Source organism: Medicago sativa, chromosome 3 (assembly GCF_051527215.1).
Source record: "Medicago sativa cultivar Bolivia chromosome 3, Bolivia_mono, whole genome shotgun sequence".
Lineage (NCBI taxonomy): Eukaryota > Viridiplantae > Streptophyta > Magnoliopsida > Fabales > Fabaceae > Medicago > Medicago sativa.
In genome coordinates, this window is record NC_140751.1 from 7773218 (window position 1) to 7786003 (window position 12786).

General features: G+C 37.3%; 1 protein-coding gene across 1 annotated transcript; it reads right to left on the bottom strand.

Moving 5' to 3' along the window:
* LOC146935381 (uncharacterized) lies at nucleotides 1–1653 on the bottom strand. Its single transcript, XM_085750541.1, has one exon. It carries the CDS (start codon nucleotides 1195–1197, stop codon nucleotides 226–228), a length of 972 nt encoding a protein of 323 aa, XP_085606667.1. The 5' UTR covers nucleotides 1198–1653; the 3' UTR covers nucleotides 1–225.
* Nucleotides 1654–12786: the final 11133 nt, after the last annotated feature.

The following is a 12786-nucleotide window of genomic DNA, read 5'->3' on the forward strand; positions in this document are numbered from 1 at the left end:
TTAAAAAAAAAAAAAAAACCTATAAAGATTCTGAACATGAACTAATAATACAATTTAAGATTTGACCTAATAAATTTGATTGAATGTGATCTTTAATGTTACAAAACTGATTAACTAGTAACACAATAAGCTGCATGTTTTGGAATCAAGGTGGATTTCAGGAAATCACGGTGACATCGTGATTTTGGCAAACTCACCATCAATCCAAACATGCAGTAAACCTCATCAACGAGGATGTCGAGTTATATAGTCATGTTGCTCAAGTGTTGGTGTTGTTCTAGTTCCAGGTGCAGTAGGAGCTCTCACATGTCCAACCATTGAAACCTGAAGTGCTTCTTCTTCATAAGCTCTTCTTTCCATCTGAACCATTCTTGACCTTTTCTTAACCCTAACAACCATTGCTACAAAAAGTAAACCTAAAAGAAAAGCACCTAAAGCAGCACCAATAGTACTCCCAACTGCAATTTTCCATTGACTTAGTCTTATAGGCTTTTTATACTCATCATCTTGATGTTCTAAAGACTCAACAACCAAACCAAAATGCCCATGTGTTTTAGCAACACAAACATTTGTTGCTAAAGGTTTTGTTATTGCAAGTGTCATTTTTCCATTTCCTTCAAAACTTACACATAATGGTTTCACTTCGATACCTTTCTCTTCTTGATTCTTGAAATTTGTAGCATTGTTGAAATCAATTGTGATGAGCTTTTCACCAGCTTCAATTCCAAGTTGAAAAGGGTTACTACTAGAATTTGAATCTTCATCAGCATTGTAAGCTAAAATTCCAACAATTGGAGAAACAAGTTGATACTTAGATAGATCATTATAGTTTGCATAATATATAGAAGACCAATTATTATTATACTCTATGCTTTGTCTTATCAACATTACTCTTTCAATACATGGATGAATAGAAACACCAATACCAAGATGAAACTCCTTTAATTTTGCACCATACCTTGTTAAACTTCCACATCTAAATCTCACAGTATCTACTTTGATGCCTGATAAATTTGAAGGTAGCTTCACAGATTGAGGTATTCCTGTCTTGAAATCTTTGTCTAATGACTTGAATGTGTGATCTCTTATGAGGAGGTCAAGAACATGAACTGATTTGATATTCTGAGCATAAGATCCATGAAATTTCAATGACAATAATGAAAGTGTCATCAACATAAGAGTGTAAAATGAGTCCATGAGACAAGGAAAAAAAGAGGACCAAAGCTTTATACAGAATCAATGTGTCATATATAACTTCAAAAGGAAAGGCTTGATTTCTTTTCCTAAGGAAAGGAAATAACTAAATCAGGAATGTTACTATATGGAATGAATGAGTGTCTAACAAGAAAGATTTTGTAGTGTTAATAGATGAGAAAGGTTAGGATAGTACTAGTACACAGACTAGATCAAGGAGATGAAAAGGGTAAAACAATTTACATATGTTTGTATGAGATGTTTGCTTTATCTAAAAACTCACATATGGTTCTCTATCAAAAGGAATGCCTCTTTTAGTAGTGCAAGTGTCACAATCAAATTCAATGACCAAAAGAATACGTTATAGACTTATAGTCAATGATCAACACCACTCATCAAGATCAGATGGTTGGGATTGAGTTTCTAATTTGTCAGTCAGATGTGAGTTATCTGAACACTATTTAATGGCTTAAATAGATTGAGATTTCTATTGTATAATTTGTCAAAGTTATGATGTGATCCTATAAAATGAGAGCTGGCCTCATTTATTCCACACACCGAAATTCACGGTTGATGCTTTATGTGTTTTTCCTCTCTTCTACCTTTTTCGACTTGTGTTGACGAGTCATTCTTCTCTTCTTCTACTCCTTCTGTCCTGTCGGTTTCGAGTGGCCTTCGTACCATAAAGAGTAGTTTAATCGAACGATTGATTAAGCCATATTTGAGGGTGTTATTTCTCGAACAATTACTTATGGTGCAGTACATAATCGAGCACGTGAACTGGACTGTTTTATCCTGGAGGCAGCACGGTTGTTAGTCTACCTTGCACAAACTCGGGTAGTGCCGCGAAACGTCTTGAAAAAAGGGACCTGGTCGTGATTCAACCCGGTAATATCTTCGGTGTTGATTTCAATTTTATTAAAGGTACTTTTCTGAACTCAAAAAACAACAGGTATCGACTTATAAACATATTTTCAAATCATATTTCATCCAATACGAAACTCTTAAAAAAAATTGATATATTCTAGGTTCAAAGATTACACCTAAGAGTTGGGGTGAAAACATTATATATCTACCTGTGAATGTGCTACTGCAAAAAATGGAAAGGATTGGAAGAAATGATTCATGAGCGTGGAATGATGATGACACTTCATGGTGATAAAAAGCAAAATGGCAAAAACAAATAAAAAAGGGTGGGAAGAAGAGGGTATTAAGCGTGCTCAAAAATAACTCAAAAGCATTGTTGTTGTGAATGGGGTCCAATAACACTAATTGTGTTTTGTGTAACGTGCTGTGTTTCCCACTTGTACCACTCAATTGGTCTCATGTTTAGGCTTTACTATACTACATGCATGACCTTTTTGAAATAAATGAAAAGGTAAAGGCTTACTCATTTTTCTTTTATTTATTTTAGCCCCACAAACCCAAATTACAACATTTGTAACAATAAATTTTGTTTCTTTTTTTTGAATGGTCTAACTTTGTTACTTAATCAAACTTTATGTCATTCAAATGTGATTCAATCATGTTCAAAGACAAATTTAATCGGATAGTTTCTGGTGTTTGTGGTCTATAATTGAGATCACATACATCATTTATTCAACAAATCTAAAAAATGAAAAGGCGTTTATAATTGAGACCGAAAAAGTATTTTCTAATGTTAATAAAAATGATAGTATTATCCAGAATAATTTGGTCCTTTATCTAAAACTAACCTAAAAAAGAGAGAAGTGTCACTAGCCCACTTCACAAAAAAAAAACATAATTAAGATTAGTCTCTAAACATAATATGTACATCACGAAAACAAAACAAAAAAACTAGGACACATTCCTTTGATCAAATTTTCACACAATACTTGTGTGCATTGTTGAACCGTGACAATGTTTTTCATGTAAGCATTTCATAAATCAATGAGAAATTAACAAACCAGCATCTTTTTTTTGGAGAAGATAACTGATGTAGGATTTCTACATGTCATATAACTATATACACGTGAGTATAATATATGATCGTTTTCCGCAGGGAGTTGCGTTAATCATAAGCATTTTCACAATAGTTCACATTAAGGTATCCTTTATAAATTGTTTGTTTGTAAAACTATATTCCTAAACGACATAAAAGTAAAAACGAGAGAAGATCGAACTATTTCGCTTGCGGTATAAGATAACAATCAAGCATAACAGCAGCAATCTCTCGATCGATTAACAGACTCTAGCTTTATAACCAATATTATCACAATCATTTCTACAACATCCTTCGTGTCCAAAGCGATATCGTTATTTCTAAATTATGGTTTAAACACTCGTGTCCAAATCCCTTAAACGATAACAAAGTCGATCGGATAACTTAATCGACCGTGTCCAGCCTGATTAAGTATCCGAAAGCATTAAGTTCTTGATTAAAAGCAATTATCAAATGTTTACAAACTTGTCAAGAGTGATATAACTTAAGATAGATTGTTATTCTAGTTCAAGATTCAAGAGTTCGTGTCCAAATCATCTTGAATCTCTTTGAAAGCATTAAACACAAGAATAACAACAATATTGAAACATTAAGCTAGAACCTTATACATTAAAAGATCAAAAGATTACATAATAGCTTGTTTGTTTACCTCAATACTACAAGAGTAGATAATAGCTACACAAAGACATGTATACTATGCAAAGGATGAAGGAAAGATGAAGATTCCATGTCAAGATCCTTCGTGTCCAAAGCGATCTTGAGTTGAATCTACTCCTAAACCACTTGCTTTGTGTTTCTCTCTTTGAAATAGCTCTAACCTCTCTCTTAAAATGTCTAGAATTATCAATAAAACAGTGAATAGTGCTAGAGAGAGGGAAAACTTCTATTTAAATGGGCTGAAAACGTGACATCTCGCGTAAGCGAGCTACATCTTGCTTAAGCGAGTTGCATAAATATCTAACCCTGACCAGTGAAGTCTTGCCACGTAGCCCTTATCCCTGTAGAAGTTGAATATCGTGTAAGCGAGCTGGAAGCGATTCAAGAGCGAGTTCCTGAAATTCCTTTCGACAATGATCTCGCGTAAGCGACATTAACTCGTGTAAGCGAGCTTGCTTCAATCTTTAAACCGCCTTTGAACCTGGCTTGCGCGAAAGGGAAGCGAGATGAAAAGCGAGATTCTTTTTGCTCTCGGCATTGATCTCACGTAAGCGAGTTACACTCGCGTAAGCGAGATACCATTATCCACGAGCGAGATGAAAGCGATCTGGAAGCGAGATGCTAAGTTGCTCTCTGGAACTTTCTCGCGTAAGCGAGTTTTGCTTGGTTCACAAACTTGAGTTTTGGTCCTTGCTTGTCATTTCCTGCATAAATTGGGTAGAATCAGGCATGTAAAGCATAAATGGTATAAATACAACAATTGAAAGCTTTTCCGTAGATAACTTGCATAACAAGTCACTAAAAATGCCTCTTTTAACACATGAAAGATATTACTTTTGAGCACTTATCAAACTCTCCCCAACTTAGCTTTTTGTTTGTCCTCAAACAAAAGAATCAAAAGGAAACTCACAAGGCTTTGGACAAGCTTTCTAGCACAGTACCAAACAATTCAATACATTAAAAAATTTCAAGTGGTGATTCAAATGTGAATGCATAGGCAAGCATGAAGTTCTCCATTATTCCAAGCACAGCTATGAATGTGAAACAAGTCCTAAGCACAAAATATATATCATAAAATTCAAAGCATAAACATAACTAGTTATGAACCACACCTAACACACTTCTTTGAAAGTAGTTGAAATATAATAATAATAACAATAATGAAGGTAATGAACACACATCCAACAATCATGCTAACATCCTGATTAAGTTAGGTGTCCATCCAAATATCGTCTCAAAAAGCACAAAAACATGGATCAAAAGGTCTTTATAGGGTTATAACTTGGCCGGGCTACAAAAGAAATGTCATATGTGGGGCAATTGATCAGAAAACCTATCAAAGAGGAACATTCTTTGTATCATCCATTAAAATCCATCACCTTCCCTACCAATCATTACAAACCCTTGGTGATTAACAATCTAACCAATAACCTTGACAACTTATTCTATTTTTGTGATTTTTCATTCTTTTTCTTCTTTTTCTTTTCTTTTGTTTTCTTTTTCATATGTACAACTTTTTCTTTTCTTCAATGTTGTCAGGTTATTTTAACAATTTCACCAGATACTTGACATACAATGCCTCCTTTTCTCCCCAACTTGAATACAACAAAACTCTAATTGAATGTTCCCCTATCCTAAGGCAATGGACAAAGTGCAATAAAGTTAAGGGTTCAACAAAGTGAAAATATCAAAGTCCTAAAATGAGTCAAGCATGAACTGGATTTTTGAAAAATTTCAGGCAAATTCAATGAGCATTGTGCTTATGAATATTGACAGTTCATGTTTGAGGACTTGATTCGTTTGACTCAGATTGGGGTATCAGATACACACTCTTCTCACAGGTAGGCTTTATGTGGTCAAGTAGGTTAACTCAATTTCAAAAAGTGCCTTGATCCTTTCCATGCTTCAATACAATTCAAAATAATTATCAGATTTAACATAACAAAAACAAGTTAGACGGTGATTATCGGTCTCCAGCATATATTAACAATTTGAAGCTACCTCACATTTAGGTTAAGTACTAAGTGGTTCAAAAATAATCATGTTTATGAAAAGAATTAAATGAGATACATTTTGTTCAAAGTACAAGTTTCAAATTCTTAGTCACACCTAGAACAACAGGAAACCAATACCTTGGCCTTGCGCTTTCTCACAATTCATATCATTATCACTCACCTGCTTTTGCTCAATAATTGGCTCCTTGGAGCACTTTAAACTTTGATGTTCATGAGCGATTATCTTTTGAGAGACACAAGCAAGATTTAAACCAAAATTATTCATCCAAAGCATATAAGTTAAAAACAACCAACAAGCTAAGTTATTAAACCAAAATGCAATTAAAACTAAACCAAAATGTTGAACACCCAAAACCGTGCTCAAGAAGTAAGAGTACAAAAGCATAAAAATTGTTCCAACATCAAAATAAAGAGTCAAAGCAGAAATGTCAAAGCATCACTAAAAAAAACAAGAGATGCGGTCAGTGCGCCGCATCGTCATCCATGTCATCAGAAGGATGGAAACTAACAGTCCCCTCTGGATCATGATCAGCACCATGAAAGCTAGCAGTCCTCTCCTGGGTATGAAAGCTAGCAGTCCTCTTCTGGGTATGAGCAGGTCATGCTGTACTAATACCATGAAAACTAGCAGTCCTCTCCTGAGTATGAGCTGGTCCTGCTCCACTGCCCCCTCCTGGGTAAATTGGCATGTCCCCAGGCCAGATGCAAGAGTCATAGAACTGCGTAGGAGTGAATACGAAACACCTAGGGTCCAAGTGAGCATCGTAAAGATGCGAATAGATACCCTGGTTGCTGCGGAAGATTGCAGCCTGCTGGTTTATCATATGGTTATCTCTGATTTCTTGCCTCATAGCTCTCTCATGTGCCCTCTTCTCATGCTGAATCATCCAAGCCTGCAAAGAAGCAAAATCAAAAGTGTCGGGCTGCTGAGGTGGTGGCATAGTCTGGTGAGGATCATCATGCTCTGGAAAGTCCTCAGGTGAGGGTACATGAGAAGAAGAAGCGGCACCCTTAGTTAGTGCTCTGGTAATGTAACCCCGAATGTACTTGTCATCAATGGGAGAAACGAGCTCTTCAGAAAATTCGGGAATTTGCACTCCATGATGCCTAAGCAACCCCATTATGAACCCTGGAAAGCAAAGTCGAGTCTCGGCTCCTGCTGTACCACCTAGAGCTATATTCTTCAGCTCTCTAGATATAATCCTCACCACATCCACTGGTCTTCCTTTACAAATGTGGTAAATCAGAGGAGTTACAAGCTTAGTGGCAGTGGTGACATGGCTCTTTGGCTAAACGTTGTGAACCAAAAACTTGAAGATGATCCCGGCCCTTGGCTTCATGTCAGTGAAGCCGACTAAATTTGGGTTACCCTTTTTTGATGGGCGATACCACCTCCCAGGTAGTAGGATCTCTCTCTAAATTTTTTCATGGTCCCATGTCCCATTTTTCTGTCTATCTCCATAAGGACAAAGGGATTCTTCATCTAGGTCCTCAGGGTCAGGTAAAGTGTAAGGGTTTCCCAGGTACTCATTGATGGCATCACGATCAAAGCGGATCGTGGTGCCCCTCACAGTGGTGGTAAAGGAGTAGGCATCATGCATTTGGTTGGCTTCACAATCGGGTAGGGAATTGACATAGAACTCACACAACAGGTCCAAGTTAATCTTTGGGTGGGGGTTGAGAAGTTTCTCCCATTTCCTATCTCTAAAAACAGCTGCAATGTCCCCAAACTCTCCCTCAGGGTCTATCCGGAAAATTTTATCATGCCAAATTTTCTCTTTTTTCAACTCGAGAAACCTGACATAAGTTTTGTTTGAGGTGTATCTGGTTCGGTCGGGGTTTCTGGGTAAGGGTGCAGGACGGTTAATAACACCGGACGAGGAAGCAGTGGTTTTTCGTTTCTTGCCTTGTGGATTTTTGGGTGCCATCTGCAAAACAACCAGGAAAACCATATACAGTATAGAATAATGATCAGCACAAGTATGGAATCAAATGGGTTAAGGCAGATAGACCTTAAAACAAAAACAGAGGGACAGAGAGATTTCGCTTGAGCCTCGCTGAAGCGAGCTCAGAAGCGAGTATGCATAAGCAATTCTGGAAAAAATTCGCTTGCGCGAGATTTTGAAACATAAACTTCGCTTAAGCGAATTCTCTCTGTACCTGCGAAATTTAACCCATTTCCAGCATATTCAACCAAACCGGGCAAAAAATTGACATAAAACTCAGCCCTACATTTCTATAACAACAAGAGTGTTCAAAAAGGGACTTTAATCACATATATAACCAAAAATCATTCACAACCCTTATTTTTCACAAAATTTACAAATGGGTTTGTTCCAAAATTGAATGTTTAAGGTTATGTAATAGTGATTGTAGTCCATTTACACGCTATTGTTCTATCTCAATCCAATTTCTAACAAAATAAGTCATCTAATCCTAACCCTAACCAATTCTAGAAATGCTAAAGGCATGATTTTTCAAATTAAAACAAGAAAAGGAAAAGGACAAGGAAAAGGAAGCCTGTTAAAAGAGTGGAAGAATGACTGCAAACAAAATGTAGATTGATGCAATGAATGAATGTTTGCTTTGAGAAGATTTGGAGTAGTGTGTGTGAGAAAGGAGAAGTGTGGAGAAGTTTTGTGGAACCGCAAAAGAGAGAAGTGGGGTGGGTGGGTGGGTTTAAGAGGAGTTATGACATTGATATTGGGAACCGTTTTAAAACAAATCGCTTGCGCGAGTTCAATGTCGTAACTAATGCCAAGATTTAAACCAATCTCGCTTAAGCGAACTTCATTTCGCTTGTGCGAGATTTCCCCAGAACTGTCCTCAAAAATTGCTTGTTGTTTTGGCATTGCAATGCTCATGATAATATTCCTATATGCAATAAAACATAAAAATACTTACAAAACTGGGTGTGCCTCCCAGCAAGAGCTTGTTTTACGTCATGAGCTCGACGCATTTATCTTGAAGAAATCATGGTTCGATTAGTGAAATCGTCGACAAACTCCGATCAATTTCACCACCGAAATAGGGCTTAAGTCTCTGCCCATTCACTGTCCAGCTGGTTTTTGTAACTGGATCCTCAAGTTCAACAGCTCCATAAGGTTTCACCTCTTTAACCATGAAAGGTCCGGACCACTTAGACTTCAATTTGCCCGGAAAAAGTCTTAGTCTTGAATTGAAAAGCAACACCATTTGCCCCGGCATGAATTGTCTCTGGATGATCTTCTTATCATGATATTTCTTGGTCCTTTCTTTGTAAAGCTTTGAAGACTCATAAGCTTGATTTCTCATTTCTTCAAGCTCATGCATTTGAACTTTTCGTCTTTCACCGGCCTTCTCTTGATCAAAATTTAGGAACTTCAGTGCCCAAAATGCTTTGTGTTCAAGCTCAACCGGTAAATGACAAGATTTGCCATAGACCATTTGAAAGGGAGTGAGGCCTATAGGAGACTTGTAAGCAGTCATATATGCCCATAAAGCTTCATCAAGTTTAGCCGACCAATCCTTCCGAGATGTAGAGACCGACTTCTCAAGTATTTGTTTGACCTCCCGGTTGGAAACTTCAGCTTGTCCATTTGTTTGCGGATGATAAGGTGATGCTACCTTGTGCTTGACTCCATAGTGATCTAAGGCTTTGGCAAGTTGTGCGTTGCAAAAGTGTGACCCTCCATCACTAATGAGAACTCTTGGTGTACCAAACCGGGTGAAAATATTTTTCTTTAGGAACTTCACTACCGTCTTGCTATCGGCTTTAGGCGATGCTACGGCTTCCACCCACTTTGAAACATAATCAACAGCTACCAAGATGTATTCATTAGAAAATGATGAAGGAAAAGGGCCAACAAAGTCTATACCCCAACAATCGAACACTTCTACTTCAAGGATGATTTGTAGAGGCATCTCATTTCTCTTTGACATTGATCCGGTTCTTTGACATTAATCACAATGCTTGCAATGTGTATTGGCATCTTTTAAAAGAGTTGGCCAATAGAAACCAGATTGAAGTACCTTTGTGGCGGTTCTTTCCCCATTGAAGTGACCTCCATAGGGTGAATTGTGGCATCGCCATAGGATCTTCTTCGCCTCTTTATCATCAACACACCTACGCAAGAGATCGTCCGCTCCAATTTTCAACAAGTATGGCTCATCCCACACATAATGATTAGCATCATGGAGGAACTTCTTATGTTGTTGCCATTCATAATCTTCAGGAATGAACCCGGATGCTTTGTAGTTCACCATGTCGGCAAACCAAGGTCTCACGTTGATTGCAAGCTACCTTTCATCGGGAAATTCTTCACGAACTTCCGGTTCATTCTTTGTCACCTCATTGTTTGTCAACCTTGAAAGGTGATCAGCTACAAGATTCTCCGTGCCTTTCCTATCTTTGATCTCTAAGTCAAACTCTTGAAGCAACAACATCCATCGGATGAGCCTTGGCTTTGAGTCGGACTTAGTGAGGAGATACTTTATAGCTGCATGGTCAGTATAGATAACAATTTTGGAACCTACAAGGTAAGAACAAAATTTCTCCATTGCATAAACTATTGCAAGTAATTCTTTCTCAGTGGTGGCATAATTAATTTGTGCCTCATTTAAAACTTTACTTGCATAGTGAATAGCATGAAAAATTTTGTCCTTACGTTGACCCAAGACCGCACCAACAGCAAAATCACTTGCATCACACATTAATTCAAAATTTAAGTCCCAATTAGGAGCAATGATTATTGGTGCAGTGGTCAATCTTTCTTTCAAAATTTCAAATGCAAAAAGACATTCATTATCAAAAATAAAAGACTTATCTTTGTTGAGCAAGTTGCTCATAGGCTTTGCTATCTTTGAGAAGTCTTTGATGAATCTCCGGTAAAACCCGGCATGGCCTAGAAAACTCCGAACACCTTTGACATTCACCGGTGGTGGAAGCTTTCAAATAACATCGACCTTTGCTTGGTCTACCTCGATACCCTTTGAAGAAATCTTATGACCAAGGACAATACCCTCGATAACCATGAAATGACATTTCTCCCAATTGAGCACCAAGCTAGTTTCAATACACCGCTTCAGCACGGTATCCAAGCTCTTCAAACACATATCAAATGATGATCCAAAAACTGAGAAATCATCCATGAACACCTCCATGCATTTACCAATTAAATCGGAGAAGATTGCTTGAACACACCGTTGGAAAGTTGCGGGTGCATTACACAAGCCAAATGGCATTCTTCGATAAGCAAAAATACCAAAGGGGCAAGTGAAAGCCGTCTTCTCGTGATCATCTGGGTTCACAGGGATTTGATTGTAACCGGAGTAACCATCTAGGAAGCAATAAAAGGATTGACCGGAGAGTCTTTCAAGCATTTGATCCATGAAGGGCAATGGGAAGTGATCCTTCCTTGTTTCTTGATTAAGTCTTCTATAATCGATACACATCCTCCATCCGGTTACGGTTCTAGTTGGGATCAACTCATTTTTATCATTAGTGATCATCGTCATTCCTCCTTTCTTGGGAACTACTTGATCCGGGCTTACCCAAGCACTATCCGAGATTGGATAGATCATGCCGGCTTCAAGCAACTTCACTACTTCCTTGCGCACCACCTCTTTCATGTTTGGATTTAAGCGGCGTTGCGGTTGTGCTACCGGTTTGTAGTTTTCTTCCATCATATTCTTATGCATGCAATAAGATGGACTTATCCCTTTCAAGTCGAATAACTTCCACCCTATTGCTTCCTTGTTGGCTTTGAGGACCTCTACCAACTTTGTTTCATCATTGATGGACAAGGAGCTACTAATGACCATCGGCTTGTGTTTTATCTTGGTTTTTCGGGTGTCAAACATTGATTAAGTTTGAACCTTTTTAACCTTTTATATCTCGTTTTTTCTTGGGAAGGGAAAAATAAGAAAAAACCCTTGAGAATCGAGGTCCGGGAGTTGTTTTCGCTATAGGAAGGTGTTAGGCACCTATAACGACTATAGTATTCTATAGGAACCGTCTTTACTTTCTACACACGCGCTTTATTTTTAAATGCTATTTGAAAATGTTATTTACACCTAAGGGTTTGCTAGGTCAAGAATTGGAGGGAGAAGAATGTGTTTGAATTTTTGTTTTATTGGACTTGGAGAAGTTTTGACTTCTTGCCTACATATCCTTGGAAGGAATCAAACTCCATGTAGTTCTCTTCCAAAAAGAGTTTTTATTTTTGTTGGTTGATTTTAAGTTTGAAAATGGAATTTTGAAGAATTGATATGAGAGGCCTCAAGGGCATAAGCATTGGGAAAATGTGAGGTGGAATTAGTCATTTTGCAAAAAAGGTCTAAGTATGGTTAAAATTCATTAAGATTTTCACTTAAGAAAATAAAGAGAAAAGGGAGGAGTTTTGACTCCTATTTTTTTGGAAAAAAGTTTCAAGTGAGTTTGTTCACATTTTTTTGGAAAAAAGGATTTTTGTCTAAGTGTCAAAACCTAAACATACATCTAAACATACATTCTCTAAACATACATCTAGAGCATACACACCCTAAACATACATCTAAAGTATCCATGTGAGGTGTGTGCTTGTGTCGGTGAGTGTCGGTGTACATGTTTAGAGTCCATTGTCCGTTTACATCATTGGCATAGATACACACTACTATCCTTGCGAGAACTTAATCTCGCATAAAAATGAACCAATAAAAAAAATGCAAGAAATAAAGGTGAAGGAGGAGATGAAGTATAGAATGCTTATGATGTATGAAACATGAAATAGAGAGTTAGTAGCACAAGATATAGTATGGCAAGAAATAAAGCAAGAAAATGCTACACAAAGTGGTAAAATCAACAAGAATAAAGTGTCAAAATACACTAAAAATTTACCATAACATCTCAATATGCATATGACCTATAATTCTCTCATCATAGCAATTTTCAAAAGGTTTTATTGCAGCCATAATGTGAGAATTATAGGAACATATTCA

Excerpts from the sequence above, each read along its gene's own strand:
- LOC146935381 (XM_085750541.1), bottom strand. The coding sequence starts at position 1,197 with ATGGACTCATTTTACACTCTTATGTTGATGACACTTTCATTATTGTCA.